The sequence below is a fragment of the Syngnathus acus genome, chromosome 17 (genome assembly GCF_901709675.1).
Source record: "Syngnathus acus chromosome 17, fSynAcu1.2, whole genome shotgun sequence".
In the NCBI taxonomy this organism is placed as follows: Eukaryota; Metazoa; Chordata; class Actinopteri; order Syngnathiformes; family Syngnathidae; genus Syngnathus; species Syngnathus acus.
Genome location: NC_051102.1, coordinates 9,144,635 through 9,157,505, shown reverse-complemented (window position 1 = coordinate 9,157,505; position 12,871 = coordinate 9,144,635). Strand labels below are relative to the sequence as shown.

General features: G+C 46.0%; 2 protein-coding genes across 5 annotated transcripts in view; both read left to right on the top strand.

Moving 5' to 3' along the window:
• The window catches only part of LOC119137442 (laminin subunit alpha-3-like), a 32,168-nt gene extending 25,002 nt beyond the window's left edge, over positions 1-7,166 (top strand). For 2 of the 3 annotated variants that reach the window (XM_037276748.1, XM_037276747.1), the window contains exons 56-76: positions 41-192; positions 297-491; positions 557-705; positions 800-962; positions 1,030-1,157; positions 1,455-1,596; positions 1,715-1,810; positions 1,891-2,048; positions 2,131-2,248; positions 2,325-2,465; positions 2,545-2,675; positions 2,794-2,928; positions 3,001-3,121; positions 4,566-4,699; positions 4,797-4,977; positions 5,067-5,225; positions 5,288-5,453; positions 5,529-5,683; positions 5,777-5,870; positions 5,952-6,071; positions 6,236-7,166. In XM_037276748.1, coding sequence (XP_037132643.1) covers positions 41-192; positions 297-491; positions 557-705; positions 800-962; positions 1,030-1,157; positions 1,455-1,596; positions 1,715-1,810; positions 1,891-2,048; positions 2,131-2,248; positions 2,325-2,465; positions 2,545-2,675; positions 2,794-2,928; positions 3,001-3,121; positions 4,566-4,699; positions 4,797-4,977; positions 5,067-5,225; positions 5,288-5,453; positions 5,529-5,683; positions 5,777-5,870; positions 5,952-6,071; positions 6,236-6,381 — 2,984 coding nt within the window. In that variant the 3' untranslated portion in view covers positions 6,382-7,166. Of the gene's footprint in view, positions 1-40; positions 193-296; positions 492-556; positions 706-799; positions 963-1,029; positions 1,158-1,454; positions 1,597-1,714; positions 1,811-1,890; positions 2,049-2,130; positions 2,249-2,324; positions 2,466-2,544; positions 2,676-2,793; positions 2,929-3,000; positions 3,122-3,340; positions 3,541-4,565; positions 4,700-4,796; positions 4,978-5,066; positions 5,226-5,287; positions 5,454-5,528; positions 5,684-5,776; positions 5,871-5,951; positions 6,072-6,235 lie in introns of those variants that run through there. The other variant, XM_037276749.1, reaches the window with a different exon arrangement.
• Positions 7,167-7,848: 682 nt separating this feature from the next.
• On the top strand, positions 7,849-12,274 carry LOC119137395 (tetratricopeptide repeat protein 39C-like). Of its 2 annotated transcripts, XM_037276682.1 has the most exons (15): positions 7,849-8,463; positions 8,773-8,860; positions 8,945-8,993; positions 9,281-9,409; positions 9,502-9,616; positions 9,698-10,079; positions 10,193-10,361; positions 10,458-10,551; positions 10,709-10,816; positions 10,894-11,003; positions 11,128-11,251; positions 11,326-11,423; positions 11,489-11,593; positions 11,826-11,864; positions 11,948-12,274. In XM_037276682.1, exons 1-15 carry the CDS (start codon positions 8,424-8,426, stop codon positions 12,035-12,037), a joined length of 1,740 nt encoding a protein of 579 aa, XP_037132577.1. In that variant the 5' UTR covers positions 7,849-8,423; the 3' UTR covers positions 12,038-12,274. The 2 variants fall into 2 exon arrangements, with proteins under 2 accessions (XP_037132577.1, XP_037132575.1); XM_037276680.1 differs by lacking the exon at positions 8,773-8,860 and having other exon boundaries at positions 7,850-8,463.
• The last annotated feature ends 597 nt before the right edge of the window (positions 12,275-12,871 follow it).

Here is a 12,871-nt window from a genome sequence, read left to right as displayed (position 1 = left end):
AAAGAAAGTCTCTGTCATGCAATTTGTCGACCGTTTTCAGTGAGGAACTTGTTGAAAAGCATCCCGACGCTGAGCGACAAGATCACGGAGGTGGAGACCTTGACCTCGCAGTTTACGCCACTGAAGAACATCACATACAACGTCAAGAAACTGAAGGAGCTCATCAACCAAGCGCGCGACGCCGCTAACAGGGTGACGGCCCGCTCTTTGTCAAACATCATGCGCAGTGGCGGAGCTACGTGGTGCCCATGGGGGGTAAAGGTCTTCTCCTAACGATTTTCCGTGCCTTCCTCCAGATTCCCATCCCGATGAAGTTCAACGGCAACTCCCACGTGCAGTTGCATCCCCCCAAGAACGTGGAGGAGCTGAAGGCCTACACCGATTTGACCCTGTCCCTGCAGAGGCCCGAGGGCAGGGGCGATGGAAGACGCAGACGCAGGCAGGCGGCAGACAAAGGAGACATGTTTGTGATGTACCTTGGCAACAAAGATGTGAGTCTGGAAAGGGAGGGGATGGATGAATTGAAGTCCTCACGCAAACGGCCTTCTCTATCTAGCCCTCAAAGAACTACATCGGCATGGTCTTGAGGAACAACGTGCTGTACGGTGTCTACAAGCTGGACGGACTTGAGCACACGATCAAAACGGATTCCGTCACCACATCTCCGTCCAACCCAGCCAAGTTTGATAAAGTCGACCTGCGCAGGTAAAATCGTCTGCAGACAAACTTTTTTGCACCAAAATTCAAGTTTTCCTCAAAATGTGGCACACTCAAATCTTGCTCACTTGTTGTCATTTAGAATTTATCAAGATGCAGAGTTGACCCTCACTAAAGACTACACGTCGGACACTCCCGGCATTCCGACCGTGGCCACCAACCGGGGAGCCGAAATGAAAAACCTTCTGGACCTCACCCCGGAAGATCTGGTTTTCTACGTGGGAGGCTACCCTTCCAACTTCACCGTGAGTCCCAGGAGGCCACTATCCCGACCGACATGACGCCAGCTTGTGTTTTCTTTCTCCTCGCCAGCCTCCAGCGCCCCTCAAATATCCCATGTACAAAGGCTGCATCGAGATGGCCTACTTTAACGACAAGGTTGTCAGCCTGTACAATTTCAAGCACAAACACAACATCAATGTGGAAACTCCATGCAAGAGGTTGGTCTCTGTTTGGGTGGCAATCATTTCAAATTAGATTCTTTAAACTGTATTATTATTATTATATCATTTGAAATGAAATTGTATTATTTAAACTGTATTATTATTATTATTATCATATATTAGTATTATATACAAGCTACATTTTGACATTTGTTTTTATTTTTTTTAAATACTGGAAAAATTACTTTTCAGGCAGGTCGAACAGTCACCATTATGAAACTTATTGAGTGTAAAGATTTTTCACTTTGCATTTCTGATTTCAAAACCAGTATCTGCTTGTTTTGGTGTACACAGGTATGTTTCTCCGCTGGGCTTTTACTTGGAGGGCACTGGCTACGGCCGCGTGAAAATCGACAAGAAGACAACGGTCCTCCTCATCGGCATGTCCATCATGACGCATGCGGAAAACGGGCTGCTCTTGTACATTGAGAACCAGGTAAGTCCTTCTTGGTAATGTGTCTCTTTGAAATTGTTCCGTCATGACATCATTAGGACATTTTTGCAATGTTTAAAAAAATAAAAAATGTCCCCATCTCGTTTCCTTCCCACATAAGGGCAATTACTTCACCGCGACCATAGAGAAGGGTGCCGTCCACCTGCGTAGCAACTTGCTGCCAGAACCAGCCACAAATGATGTGAAATCGTTCCCGGTAAGTCAAAGCTTCGTGACTTGATGACGCTACCATCAGAATGGTCACGTTCTTTTTTTTTTTTTTTTTTCTCCCCTCAGGTCCGCGATTGGGTGGACATTCTTATCATTTTAACCAGCAAGGGTAAATTTACAGTCCGCATAGCCAATAAGGAGGTGGCCACGGCCCAAGTCCAGTTCGCCATGGATGACTTTAAAGAGTTCTACATCGGTGGTGCGCCAATGGAAATGAGGGAAAAGTATGCATAGCAGATTTTTGCTTCTTGCTACGTGTGAGGAAAGCTTGTTGTCACACTAACCGGCTTCTCTGCTGGCTGGCAGGAACAACATCACCATGCAAGCCCTCAGAGGCTGCTTGAACAACTTTAAGCTCAACCAAAATGTCAAACAGATCAACGAGAAAGTCGGCATCAGCAAAGGTTGTCCCAAAGATTCCCTGGTATGTTTCTTGTTTTTTTTTAAAATATTGCAGTCTGGGATCAAAATGACCCTTATGCATACGCTTGTCATCGCAGACCTCTCGGAAAGCAGAATTCAGCCTCGGGAGCTCCCTCTCGGCGGACCTGTCCGACTTGGGTCTTGCCAACGAAATGTCCGTGTCGCTGGGATTCATGAGCACCGACAAGGACGGCATCCTCCTGCAGTCGAAAAAAGCGGTCGGTCCCTGAAAGCTCGACCGTGACGTCGCTTTGCCTTCAAAGCCATCATTCACAATCAATTGCTTTATTCCTTCAGGCTAACGACATCCATCTGGCTTTGCAAAATGGCAACGTGGTTGTGTCTTTGAGCAACAAGATGTGGATCTCAAACAAGAAATACGACGATGGCCACTGGCATTATTTGACCGTGTCCAGAAAAGCCGGCAGGTAGGACAGCGACGCACGCGTCAATCCGTGGCCATTTGCAATCTCGTTGTCAAAATAGAAAATACTGCATCACATGAGAGTCGAAGCGAGCTCACATTTTTTTTATGGCTCCCCACAGGACGGAGATGCTCATCGATGACGACGACAACGGCACGGAGCAGAGCGGAAGCGTCTCCGTGCCGGACACCGGTAGCTCGGTGATTCTGGGCCGAGACAAGTTCAAAGGCTGCATCTCCAACCTCTACACCAGACGGTGATTATCACGGGCGAGTCGCGTCCGCTCGTCATCGTCTTTTGAACGGCGTGTTTGTTGTTTCGCTCGCAGGCCCAGCAATCTGTACAAGCCCGAAGACTTCAGCGAATTCAGGTCGTCCGGAGATGTCCTGTTGGACGTGTGCACCCCCGACAGTCCTGTCCAACAGATGCTCTATCGTGACCCCAAGAAGGTGAGCGAAAAGCAAAAAGTTACGTTTTCAGCAAGCAGGATCAATTCCGCCCAAATTTTGCATATGCGTGAGTTGTGGCTAACAGCAGCTCCCGTGTGAGTGAGCTCAATGGCTGCTCAATTGCTGTTCTGTCGGGCCCATCCCCGCCCGGTGCTCGCTGCCGTTGAAAGGTGTGACTTGATGTGTTTGACTGACTTGATTCTGCTGCCTCATTTCCAGAGATGAAGGAGGAGGAGCCTAAAGACCCGCTGATGAGAGTCTAACCGTAACACGCTTGCTTCTCTTGGCCGTCATTCATTCATTCAATAAAAGCAACAGGAGCATCATAAGCCATTCCAAATTTCATATCCATGTTTTATCTCGTCAGATGTTTCGATGCTTAAGCGGCACTCATAAATGACAAGGCTTGACTGAAAACATCTCATTGTCTCTTTCTTCCATGATGACAGTAACACACAAGCACTCCATCATTCACCATTTCAATCGTGACTTGTGCAACTTCACTTATTTCTCAGTGATGACAGGATTGGAAGATTAAAAAAAAACAAATAGAAACTAAACATCTCCAGATGACCATCATTTTTTTTAAATTTAGATTTGTCATGGACAAACAAGACCCCCAAAATGTAAATCATCAGACGCTTTTAGAATCTGCATGACACGCAATTAAAACAATAGCAATTTAGAAGCATTTGCTTTTTTAATAAAGTAGCAAAGCATAAAAATGATAATGCTCAGATTGTGTTTATGAAATCCCAACTGAAGAAAGATATCCAATTACAGCATGTCCTCCTGACCCACACGGATTGAACTGCACAAACGTTACAGATATAATCCTTAATGCTGGATTAACATCGCACCTGGAAATAAAAAATAAACATCCCTTAGCTCTCGAAAGTCAATTCCTATGAGGACGTTCAAGAAATATTATATGACACTCAGTTGTTCTGTCTTTGCTTTCCACATCCCATACAAAATATAACATTCATAAAAATGGAATTAAAATATGAATTCTACTGGTTTTAGCAATCACAGTCAGAGCAGAATTAAAACGTGAATAATAATATATATACAGTCCATATGTTCATCCATTTTGTATGACTTAAATCCAAATGTATTTTTTTCAATGGCTATTTGCAAGGCCGTTGGTACACGTCAGGCCCAAAATGTATCCGACCCTACTCACTCCGGCATCAACGTTGCACAACAGCACATTCCAAATTTAACGTGCGTACGGTTGTCATGAAAGTGAAAAGCCGCGCTTGATCACCTCTTAACAGACACTCGAGAAATACTTGGTGTGTGTGTTCCAATGAAAATATCTAATCCAGTATTTTAGATTACCCCGCCTTGTTTTGTATTTAGGGTATCCCAGAAGAACTCAGCCATTTGTAATTCTCTTAAAGGGCCAGCTTTGATCCGAGTCTCTCTGCTTGTGTCTCAGGAATTCGCCATGCATGTGATGAACGAGAGCGCGTCTCCGTGCGCGCTACCTGACCTGGTGCCAGACGCGTATCACTTGGGGGGGCCCGTTAGCCGCGTGAGCTACAGCCTGCCCCTGCAGGTGCTGCAGCCCAGGTGAGTGAGTGAGTCCGACCGTAGAAGGCAGCAGGAAGGACATAACGGTCTCAGGATAGCATTTGTCAGAGTTGCCTTTGTCCTTGTTTCTCTCCAGGCCGCACTTCTCTCTGGACATCCGGACTCGATCCCCCGAAGGCCTGCTGTTCTTCGCCGCTACCAGGGGAGGGAGCGCTCATCTGGCTCTCTACATGTCGAAAGGGCGAATCAGACTGTCGGTGGGCAGAGACAATGAGATCTTCAACAGGGAGAAGTACAACGATGGAAAGTGGCACTCGGTGGGGAGACAACCAACGCGCCCGTTTTTGAAGGACCATCTGAATAGCCTCGACGCACCTGACGCTTCTTGGCCACTCTCATCCTGCAGGTGATGTTCAGTTTGGAGAAGAAGAAATTCCGCCTGGTGGTGGATGGGATACGAGCGCAGGACGGTCAACTGAGTGCGGCTGACGTGGCCTCCATGAAGCACTTCACGTCGCCCGTCTTCTTGGGCACTGCCCCCGACTACCTCCACAAAGAGTTAAAGGTAGAGAACGCCACAGCAATGTCAAACGCTCTGTTTTGATTGGCCCTCTGTGTGACCCGTAGTCCAAGAACCTCCCAAAGCAAAGCGTGTCCGGCTGTGTGCGCCAGTTTAAAATGAACGGCGCGGCCATGCTGAATCCGTCTGCAAACCACGGGGCCGGCCCCTGCTTTGAGGGCCCCGCTCAGAGGGGGGCCTACTTCTCGGGGGATGGCGCGCACGTCGTCATCAGTGAGGATTCACTACGTCCCATCAAAACAATCTCAATTCGCCGTTCTCAAATAACGTTTCCTTCTTGCCTTCCAGACGACTCCTTCGCCGTGGGCTCCGATTTTGAGCTACTGTTTAACGTTCGTCCCAGGACGCCGACTGGACTTCTGTTGCACGTGGGCGATTCTGGCAAAACTCATCAAGGACTGACCACGAGCCATTACGTCAGTATTTACCTGCTCAGGGGAGAGGTGAGGATTTTTCAATTTGATTTCAGCTTTCTTTTCTTCTTTCCTTCTATGAGCGTGTAGCAACTCGGTGACTTTTTTTCTTTTTCAAACCAGGTGGTGGCCCTCGTGAACAACGGCAACGGCGAGTTCAAGGCATCCGTCCAGCCCAAAACGACACTCTGCGATGGAACGTTTCATAAAATTTCTGGTAAAATGCCATCGCCGCCATATTTGAATTTCTTTCTTTCTTTCTCTACGCACCACTCAAACGTCTGTCCAAATCTTGCAGTCATCAAGAGGAAGAACGTTGTGCAACTGCATGTGGACACGGTGGACACATACAAGATAGGCCCACCGTCGACCACTGCCACTTTGACCAAATATCCCCTCTATGTGGGGGGCCTTCCCGGTGAGTGCCTGTCTACTCTTGAATGCATTTAAACGGTGTGTGCAAAAGTATTGGGACAGCTGGAAGTGGGTTAGAAGAAACTGACATATCGATGGGATTTGTGTGAGGTCAAAGAAGTCGTTTGGAATTGAAATCACATGCCGACTTTACTGCGCTCCCTGCAGACAAGATGTCATTGCTGCTGACGCCGCCTGTCACGTCGTCCTTTGAGGGCTGCATCCAGGACATGAAGGTCAATGGCGAGTCCGTCTCGTTCGCCAGGTTGCCTTCGGTGGTTGGGCCCGTCAACCTCAAGGAATGTCCGGGTTGAAGTGGATTTTGAGGGGGGGGGGGCTTTTTTGGGGGCCAAAACTTGGGACCACCTCCAAACAACAATGTGCAATCTGCTACCAAGAAGACAGAGAATGTGTGTGTGTCACAGTGTGTATATGATGAGGTGTGTGTGTGGGTGAGTATTTATTTTAAAATCATGTACAGCACTAACTTCTCAATGCATCTCCTTGAGTTGTTATTTCGGGGGGGGGGGGGGGATACGATTAGTCAGTCAGGGCTGCAGTGTACAGTACATAACAGCACTTTAAAATCATAATTGATCAATTTATATATATAAGCATGTATATGTGTGTGTTAGTGTGTGTTGGTGCTTGGAGATGAAAAATGGTTGGACCCAAACATTTATGTAATAATACTTTGCAGTTGATGGTGCTCGCTACTTTTCCCATTTGGCATGTTTGATTCCCTGTTGATCATATGAATCCTCACAAATGCCAAGAAATCGTTTATGATTGCATTTTTTTCCTTTCTTTTGTTCTTTTTTTGCATTCCTTTTGCATGCATTCTTCCAAGTGGTTCTCAATGTGGTTTACGCTGGACAACAGCATGTCCCGGAGTCAAGTACAGCTGAAGACTAAAAACGGAACAATAGACCCTAAAAAGCACAGTGTTTACCGCTGACAGCAAAAGAAAAAAGGCAGAAAAAGAAATCATCACAATTGGGGTTTTTTGATTTGTTTGAAATTTGCATTCCTGTTTTGTGACCACTGGTTTGTAAACCATTTTGTAATATCTCCAATTAAATTACTTCTGATATCTATTTTGTGCATTGTTTATGCCGTTTTTTTGCGCCCCAGCTCTTCGCGGAAGATAGAGTATCAAAAATCTGCATATAATTTACTTCCATAATAAATGCATTGGAAAAGCGGTTTAGAAGATGAAAAAATGAATATATATATATATATATACATATATATATATTTTTTTTTAAAGTTTTTTGTCTTAAAACACTTTTTTGTAAATTAAAAAAAAAATATATGTATATATATTCGTTTTTATTTAAAAAAAAAAGTTTTTTATATATATATATATATATATATACATATTTTATTTAAAAAAAAAAAAATATATATATATATGTATTTTTCATCTTCTAAACCGCTTTTTCAATGCATTTATTATGGAAGAAAAAAATATATATATAAAATATATATATATATATATATATTTTTTTTCATCTTCTAAACCGCTTTTCCAATGCATTTATTATGGAAGTAAATTATATGCAGAGTTTTGATACTCCTTATCTTCCGCAAAGAGCTGGGCCCCCCACTGTTTGTCATTAAAGTAATCATTTTCCGTCCAAAAAAAATCACATTGTTTGAAAATTACAGAATTAAACCAACACGTCGTTGGTGACGTCTCCCGACAAAGACCACGCCCATCCGGATGAGACATTTAAAAGCCTTCACGTAGTTAGGAATGCGTTCAAAGTGAGAGCTATGCTTTTATTGCTGTACATTTGCATTTGCGCTTCATACTTTGTACACCCTCCGATGTTCGTAGGCGTACAAATCAAACAGGAGTGAGCAAAAGATGAAACGTCATTTAATAAGGCTTACTTTACGCAGTTAGTTAACACTTGATTTACTACAGTAGTTGTCCAAATTCCAATGACAACTAAAGGCACCACGCTTCCTTCACTGTCGAGTGTGGAGCAGGACTGCTCAGTCGATCAGTGGCGATCGAAAACGATTTTTTAGCGCCTCCAGAAGCCGAAAACAGTTTGACAGGCAAGGCAGCGGTCGTGCAACATCGACATGGACGCGTCTGCTCGGAACTGCGCCACCGGCTGAGATTGTGGTGCCTGGAAGTCAAGTCAGCAGACAGCGCGCGTAGCCCTGCCTCGCCGCCGCCTTCCAAGCAACCTCTCGCGGCCACACTCGGCCTCTCGCCCCCCCCTCCGGTGTTGGCCAATTTCAATGGCGGCCTCGACGGATGCCGCCGTGGAAGACGATGAAAGGGAGCCATTCAACGACGCCGAACTGGCGCTGAAAGGCATCAACATGCTTCTTAATAATGGATTCAAGGAGAGCGACAAGCTTTTCAGAGCGCACAGGTGAGTGTCTGCCGCGGAGACGCTAAGTCTCGTCCATTGCCGTATTACATGTTGCATTTTCAGGGGTGACATGTCGATGACACTGCTCACACGTTGTTTACGTTAGACGCTGCCTTTGGGAGAGTTGCGTTGCAGAACAGCGCTACAATAAGTTCAATAAATCAGCGATATAGATTATTATGACCAATCACGGCTCACCTGTTGTCTGAGTTTGCTCATGCAACGTTCACAAGATGAGCCAGAAGTTTGTACAAGAGTTCTGATCGATCTAACGAGTCACAAGAAGACACGTTTGTCTTGTTCCAACAGCCTCCAGCAAATGTGAGTGTCGAGCTGCTGATGCTCAAACAGCAGCTCGTGACTGCCTAAACATCCTCATCTTCACTATAATCACCTTGTGCATTCTAATGCTCAGTAGTAGTAGAGCTTCTTTAGAATGAATGGCGTGCTGACATGTGCTGTTTTCTTCTTGCCACTGCAGGCACCACAGTCCTCTCATGAGCTTCGGCGCCAGTTTTGTCAGTTTTCTGGTAAGTCGACGCGGCACGAGGACGCATGATGTTGCGTGGCCCCTTTACGCAGAACCCATCACACATACTTGTAAAATGTCTCTTCATACTAATAATTAATCAGAGTCTGTTTTTCCTTGGGAGTTCTATTCTTGAGTTCTGAAATGGTGTTAATCCAGCACTTAATCCAGGATTAGAATGTTTTGGGTCACTTTGACTGCTTGCCGGCCAAACATTTCTTGTGGCATAACACGGACAACATTCTGCAAAAACATAAATGCCATTTTTGTCTTTGCTTTGCTGTGTAGAACGCCATGATGACTTTTGAAGAGGAGAAGATGCAGCAGGCGTCCGAGGACCTCAAGGCGACGGAGAGGTTGTGCGAGAGCGAAAACGCCGGTGTCATCCAAACCCTCAAAAACAAGATGAAGCGCTCGGTGAGTCAGATGAGGGCAGATTTGGAATTACAAAAAAAAAAAAAGATTTGGAAAACATTTAGAAAAGTCCGAGTTCTTTCATGTGCGAGCAGACGGACCCTCGAAGGTCAGGGTTGGCCGCCGTGGAACGACTCCAGAGGCAGATCATCATTGCCGACTGCCAGGTTTACCTCGCCGTGCTCGCTTTCACCAAACAAGAACTCTCAGGTAAAGTTTTTTGGTGGGGAAAAAAATTCAGATCATTTCCACTCATCTGTGCTGTATGTGTTCCCCTTTGACCCTCCACAGCGTACATCAAAGGCGGCTGGATCCTCCGCAAAGCCTGGAAAGTTTACGACAAATGTTATTGCGACATCACGCAGCTGCAGGAGCGCATCAGCGGTGGTGCCAGCAGGAGGAGGAAGAAGGCCTCCGAGCAGCAGCAGGCGGCGCCGTCCTCTGTCACGTCGAGCCCTTCCCAGCAGCCGGACGCCGTCGGCGCCGAAGACCTGGGCCGGCTGAAAGGTTCGGTCAGCTTCGGCTACGGCCTCTTCCACCTGTGCATCTCCATGGTGCCGCCGCACCTCCTCAAGATCGTCAACCTGCTGGGCTTCCCCGGCGACCGTCTCCAAGGACTCTCGGCGCTGGCCTGCGCCAGCGAGAGTAAAGACATGAAGGCCCCCTTAGCCACGTGAGTATGTGTACATGGGCAAAAATAAAAGATGTTTTTGAAGTCTTTCCAATGCATATCTATTTGTGTGTTTTCCCTCGGAGACATCAAAGTTGTGTTGTTTTTGCTGACAGTTTGGCCCTCCTGTGGTACCACACGGTAGTGCAGCCCTTCTTCGCCCTGGATGACAGCGACACCCACTCGGGCCTGGCGGAGGCCAAAGCCATTCTTCGGCAAAGAGAGATCATCTACCCCAACTCGTCGCTCTTCATGTTCTTTAAAGGCAGAGTCCAGCGTCTGGAGGTGAGCGCCCGTCTGTCGCCACCGACGCAAACACGCTCGCCGGTGTGATGAAAAGGCAACATTGCGTCACGCAACTTCCTGTATGTGCGTGCGTAGAGCCAGATGAGCGCCGCCTTAACGTCCTTCGGCGACGCTTTGCGGCTGGCCGCGGAGCAGAGAGAGATCCAGCACGTGTGTTTGTATGAAATCGGTAAGATGACTTCTTAGTCCAACAAAATCCATACAAATTCACTGAGAGTCAGACATTGCATTTCAGAATTCTTTTCTAAAATAAACTCATGAAAGGAGCTGGGCACCCCAAGCAAAGCGAATTGAGTGACTTCTTGGTTGCATTGTGTGTTTTCTAGGGTGGTGCAATATGATCGAGCTGAACTACTCTGAGGCTTTCACAGCCTTTGAGCGCCTGAAGAACGAGTCTCGCTGGTCCCAGTGCTACTACGCATATATGACCGCAGGTGCTAACCTTGCCCACATCCTCCCTCCACCGTGTTTGTATTGGCTGCTGATTGTCGGGCGTGTTGTTTTCTTGCAGTTTGCCAAGGAGCCATGGGCGACCTGCGGGGAGCCTTGGGAGTTTTCAACCAGGTCCAAAAACTCTTCAAACGCAAGAACAATCAAATAGAGCTTTTCTCCATGAAGAAGGCGGGTGGATTTTTTATTTTTAGGTCCATATTTGGCACAGTGAAATTCTAATCACTGATTAATTGAAATGAAGAAAGAAAAAAAAAAAAACATCGACTGATTGCAATCGTTGGTGTTGCGCCAGGCTGAGAAGCTGAGGATCCCCAGTCTGTCCAAGGAACTGTGCATCCTCTCCATCATTGAGATTCTTTACCTGTGGAAAGCTCTCTGCAACTCCTCCACCAGCAAATTACACGCAATGATGCAAGGTACCATGCTACTCTTTGATGGTCATCTACTCTTGGTTTAAAAAAACCCAAAACATTTGTGTGTATTTTTGTAGTCCTGCAGGCTATTGACGACGCCTCCTGCGCAGGGCTGAAAAACCTGCTTTTGGGAACAATAAGCAAATGCCTGCATAGCAATAAAGAAGCTGTTCAGGTAATTCCCATCAATGGCAGCCAAATGCACAGCTCCTTCCGGACCTTGACTTGTTGTCTTTGCAGTATTTCCAGCTGGCGTTGCGCGATGAGCTGGGCCTGCTGAGCAACTCGTACGTGCAGCCTTATGCCTGCTACGAACTGGGCTGCATGCTCCTCAACGACTCGGCGGTAGGCGCAAAAGGCTCCACTGATAAACCGTGATAACGTTTCCATGGTTACCGTCTCATTTCATTGATGGTTTTCGAGTCGTGTCAAAACTGCGGCATATCACATTTAACAAAATCAAGGCAAAGAAAACAATTGAGCAATAATTAAAATAAAAATATTTATTGATTAATTAATTAAGTTATATTAATGGGGATTGTTGGCTCTAAGGTGACCTTGTCTTGTCCCCCCCCAGTCTGCAGCCAAAGGCCATACATTGATGCTTCAGGCGAAGGTACAGTATGAGAGAGTGGAGCTGCCAGGAGATTGTAACGCAACGCATGCTGCTTGTTTTGAACGAGTGTTTATCTTTTGCAGGAGGACTATGCGGGCTATGACTTTGAGAACAGACTTCACGTGCGGATCCACTCGGCTCTCGCCTCCGTGCAAGCGGCAGCTCAACCTTGACAAAGCCAAAAATTGACAAGACAAAGATTTGATGGCGTTTTTTGGAAAATGATTTCATGTTTGGAAAAAGAAGGTTTCCTGGCCTTTGCAATACACTGCACATTTTTTCCCCATGTGGAAATGTTTTGCACGTATTTCTTAGACTACTTTTTACAGTTCACATGTTCATACTTTTTAATGTGAACCATTTCAGTTTTCATATTCTTTTAATCTATTAAAAAGATTTGTACTGGACAACCTGATGTGTGACATTTTTGTTTTGCAGCAGCAAAGCTTGTTTCAAGGGCTAAAAATGCAACCAATTTGTATTTCTTGAGTTAAAGCAGTGCTTCTCAATTATTTTCTATGATGCCCCCCCTAGCTACCTAACTGTTGTAAAGAGAACGTGATGTACCGGAATCAAATTCCTTGTTTGGCATGCTCAAACTTGGCAAATAAAAATTTATTTGATTTCAAAGTGAAAAATGACACACCCACACTCACCCACACTTTCTGATTGGCTGTTTGATCTGTGGTGTCACTTGGACACTCTAAGATGGACACTCTAATGATATTTCCCTAATAAAGTGGCCTGTTATGAGGTACACTTGAAAATGGCGGTGTACCTAATGGAGTGTCCGTGTGATTCCCTCGTTAAGTGCACCTGCGTGAAAAGTTTCAGCTCCTGCAGAACGTGAAAGTGACCAAAAACTTTTCACGCAGGTGCGCTTAACGAGGGCATGTTGGAAAACATGTTGGAATGCGGCTCCGAGGACTAGAGCTTGACACCTGTGACCTTTGACCATGATATTTCCCTAATAAAGTGGCCTGTTATGAGGTACACTTGAAAATGGC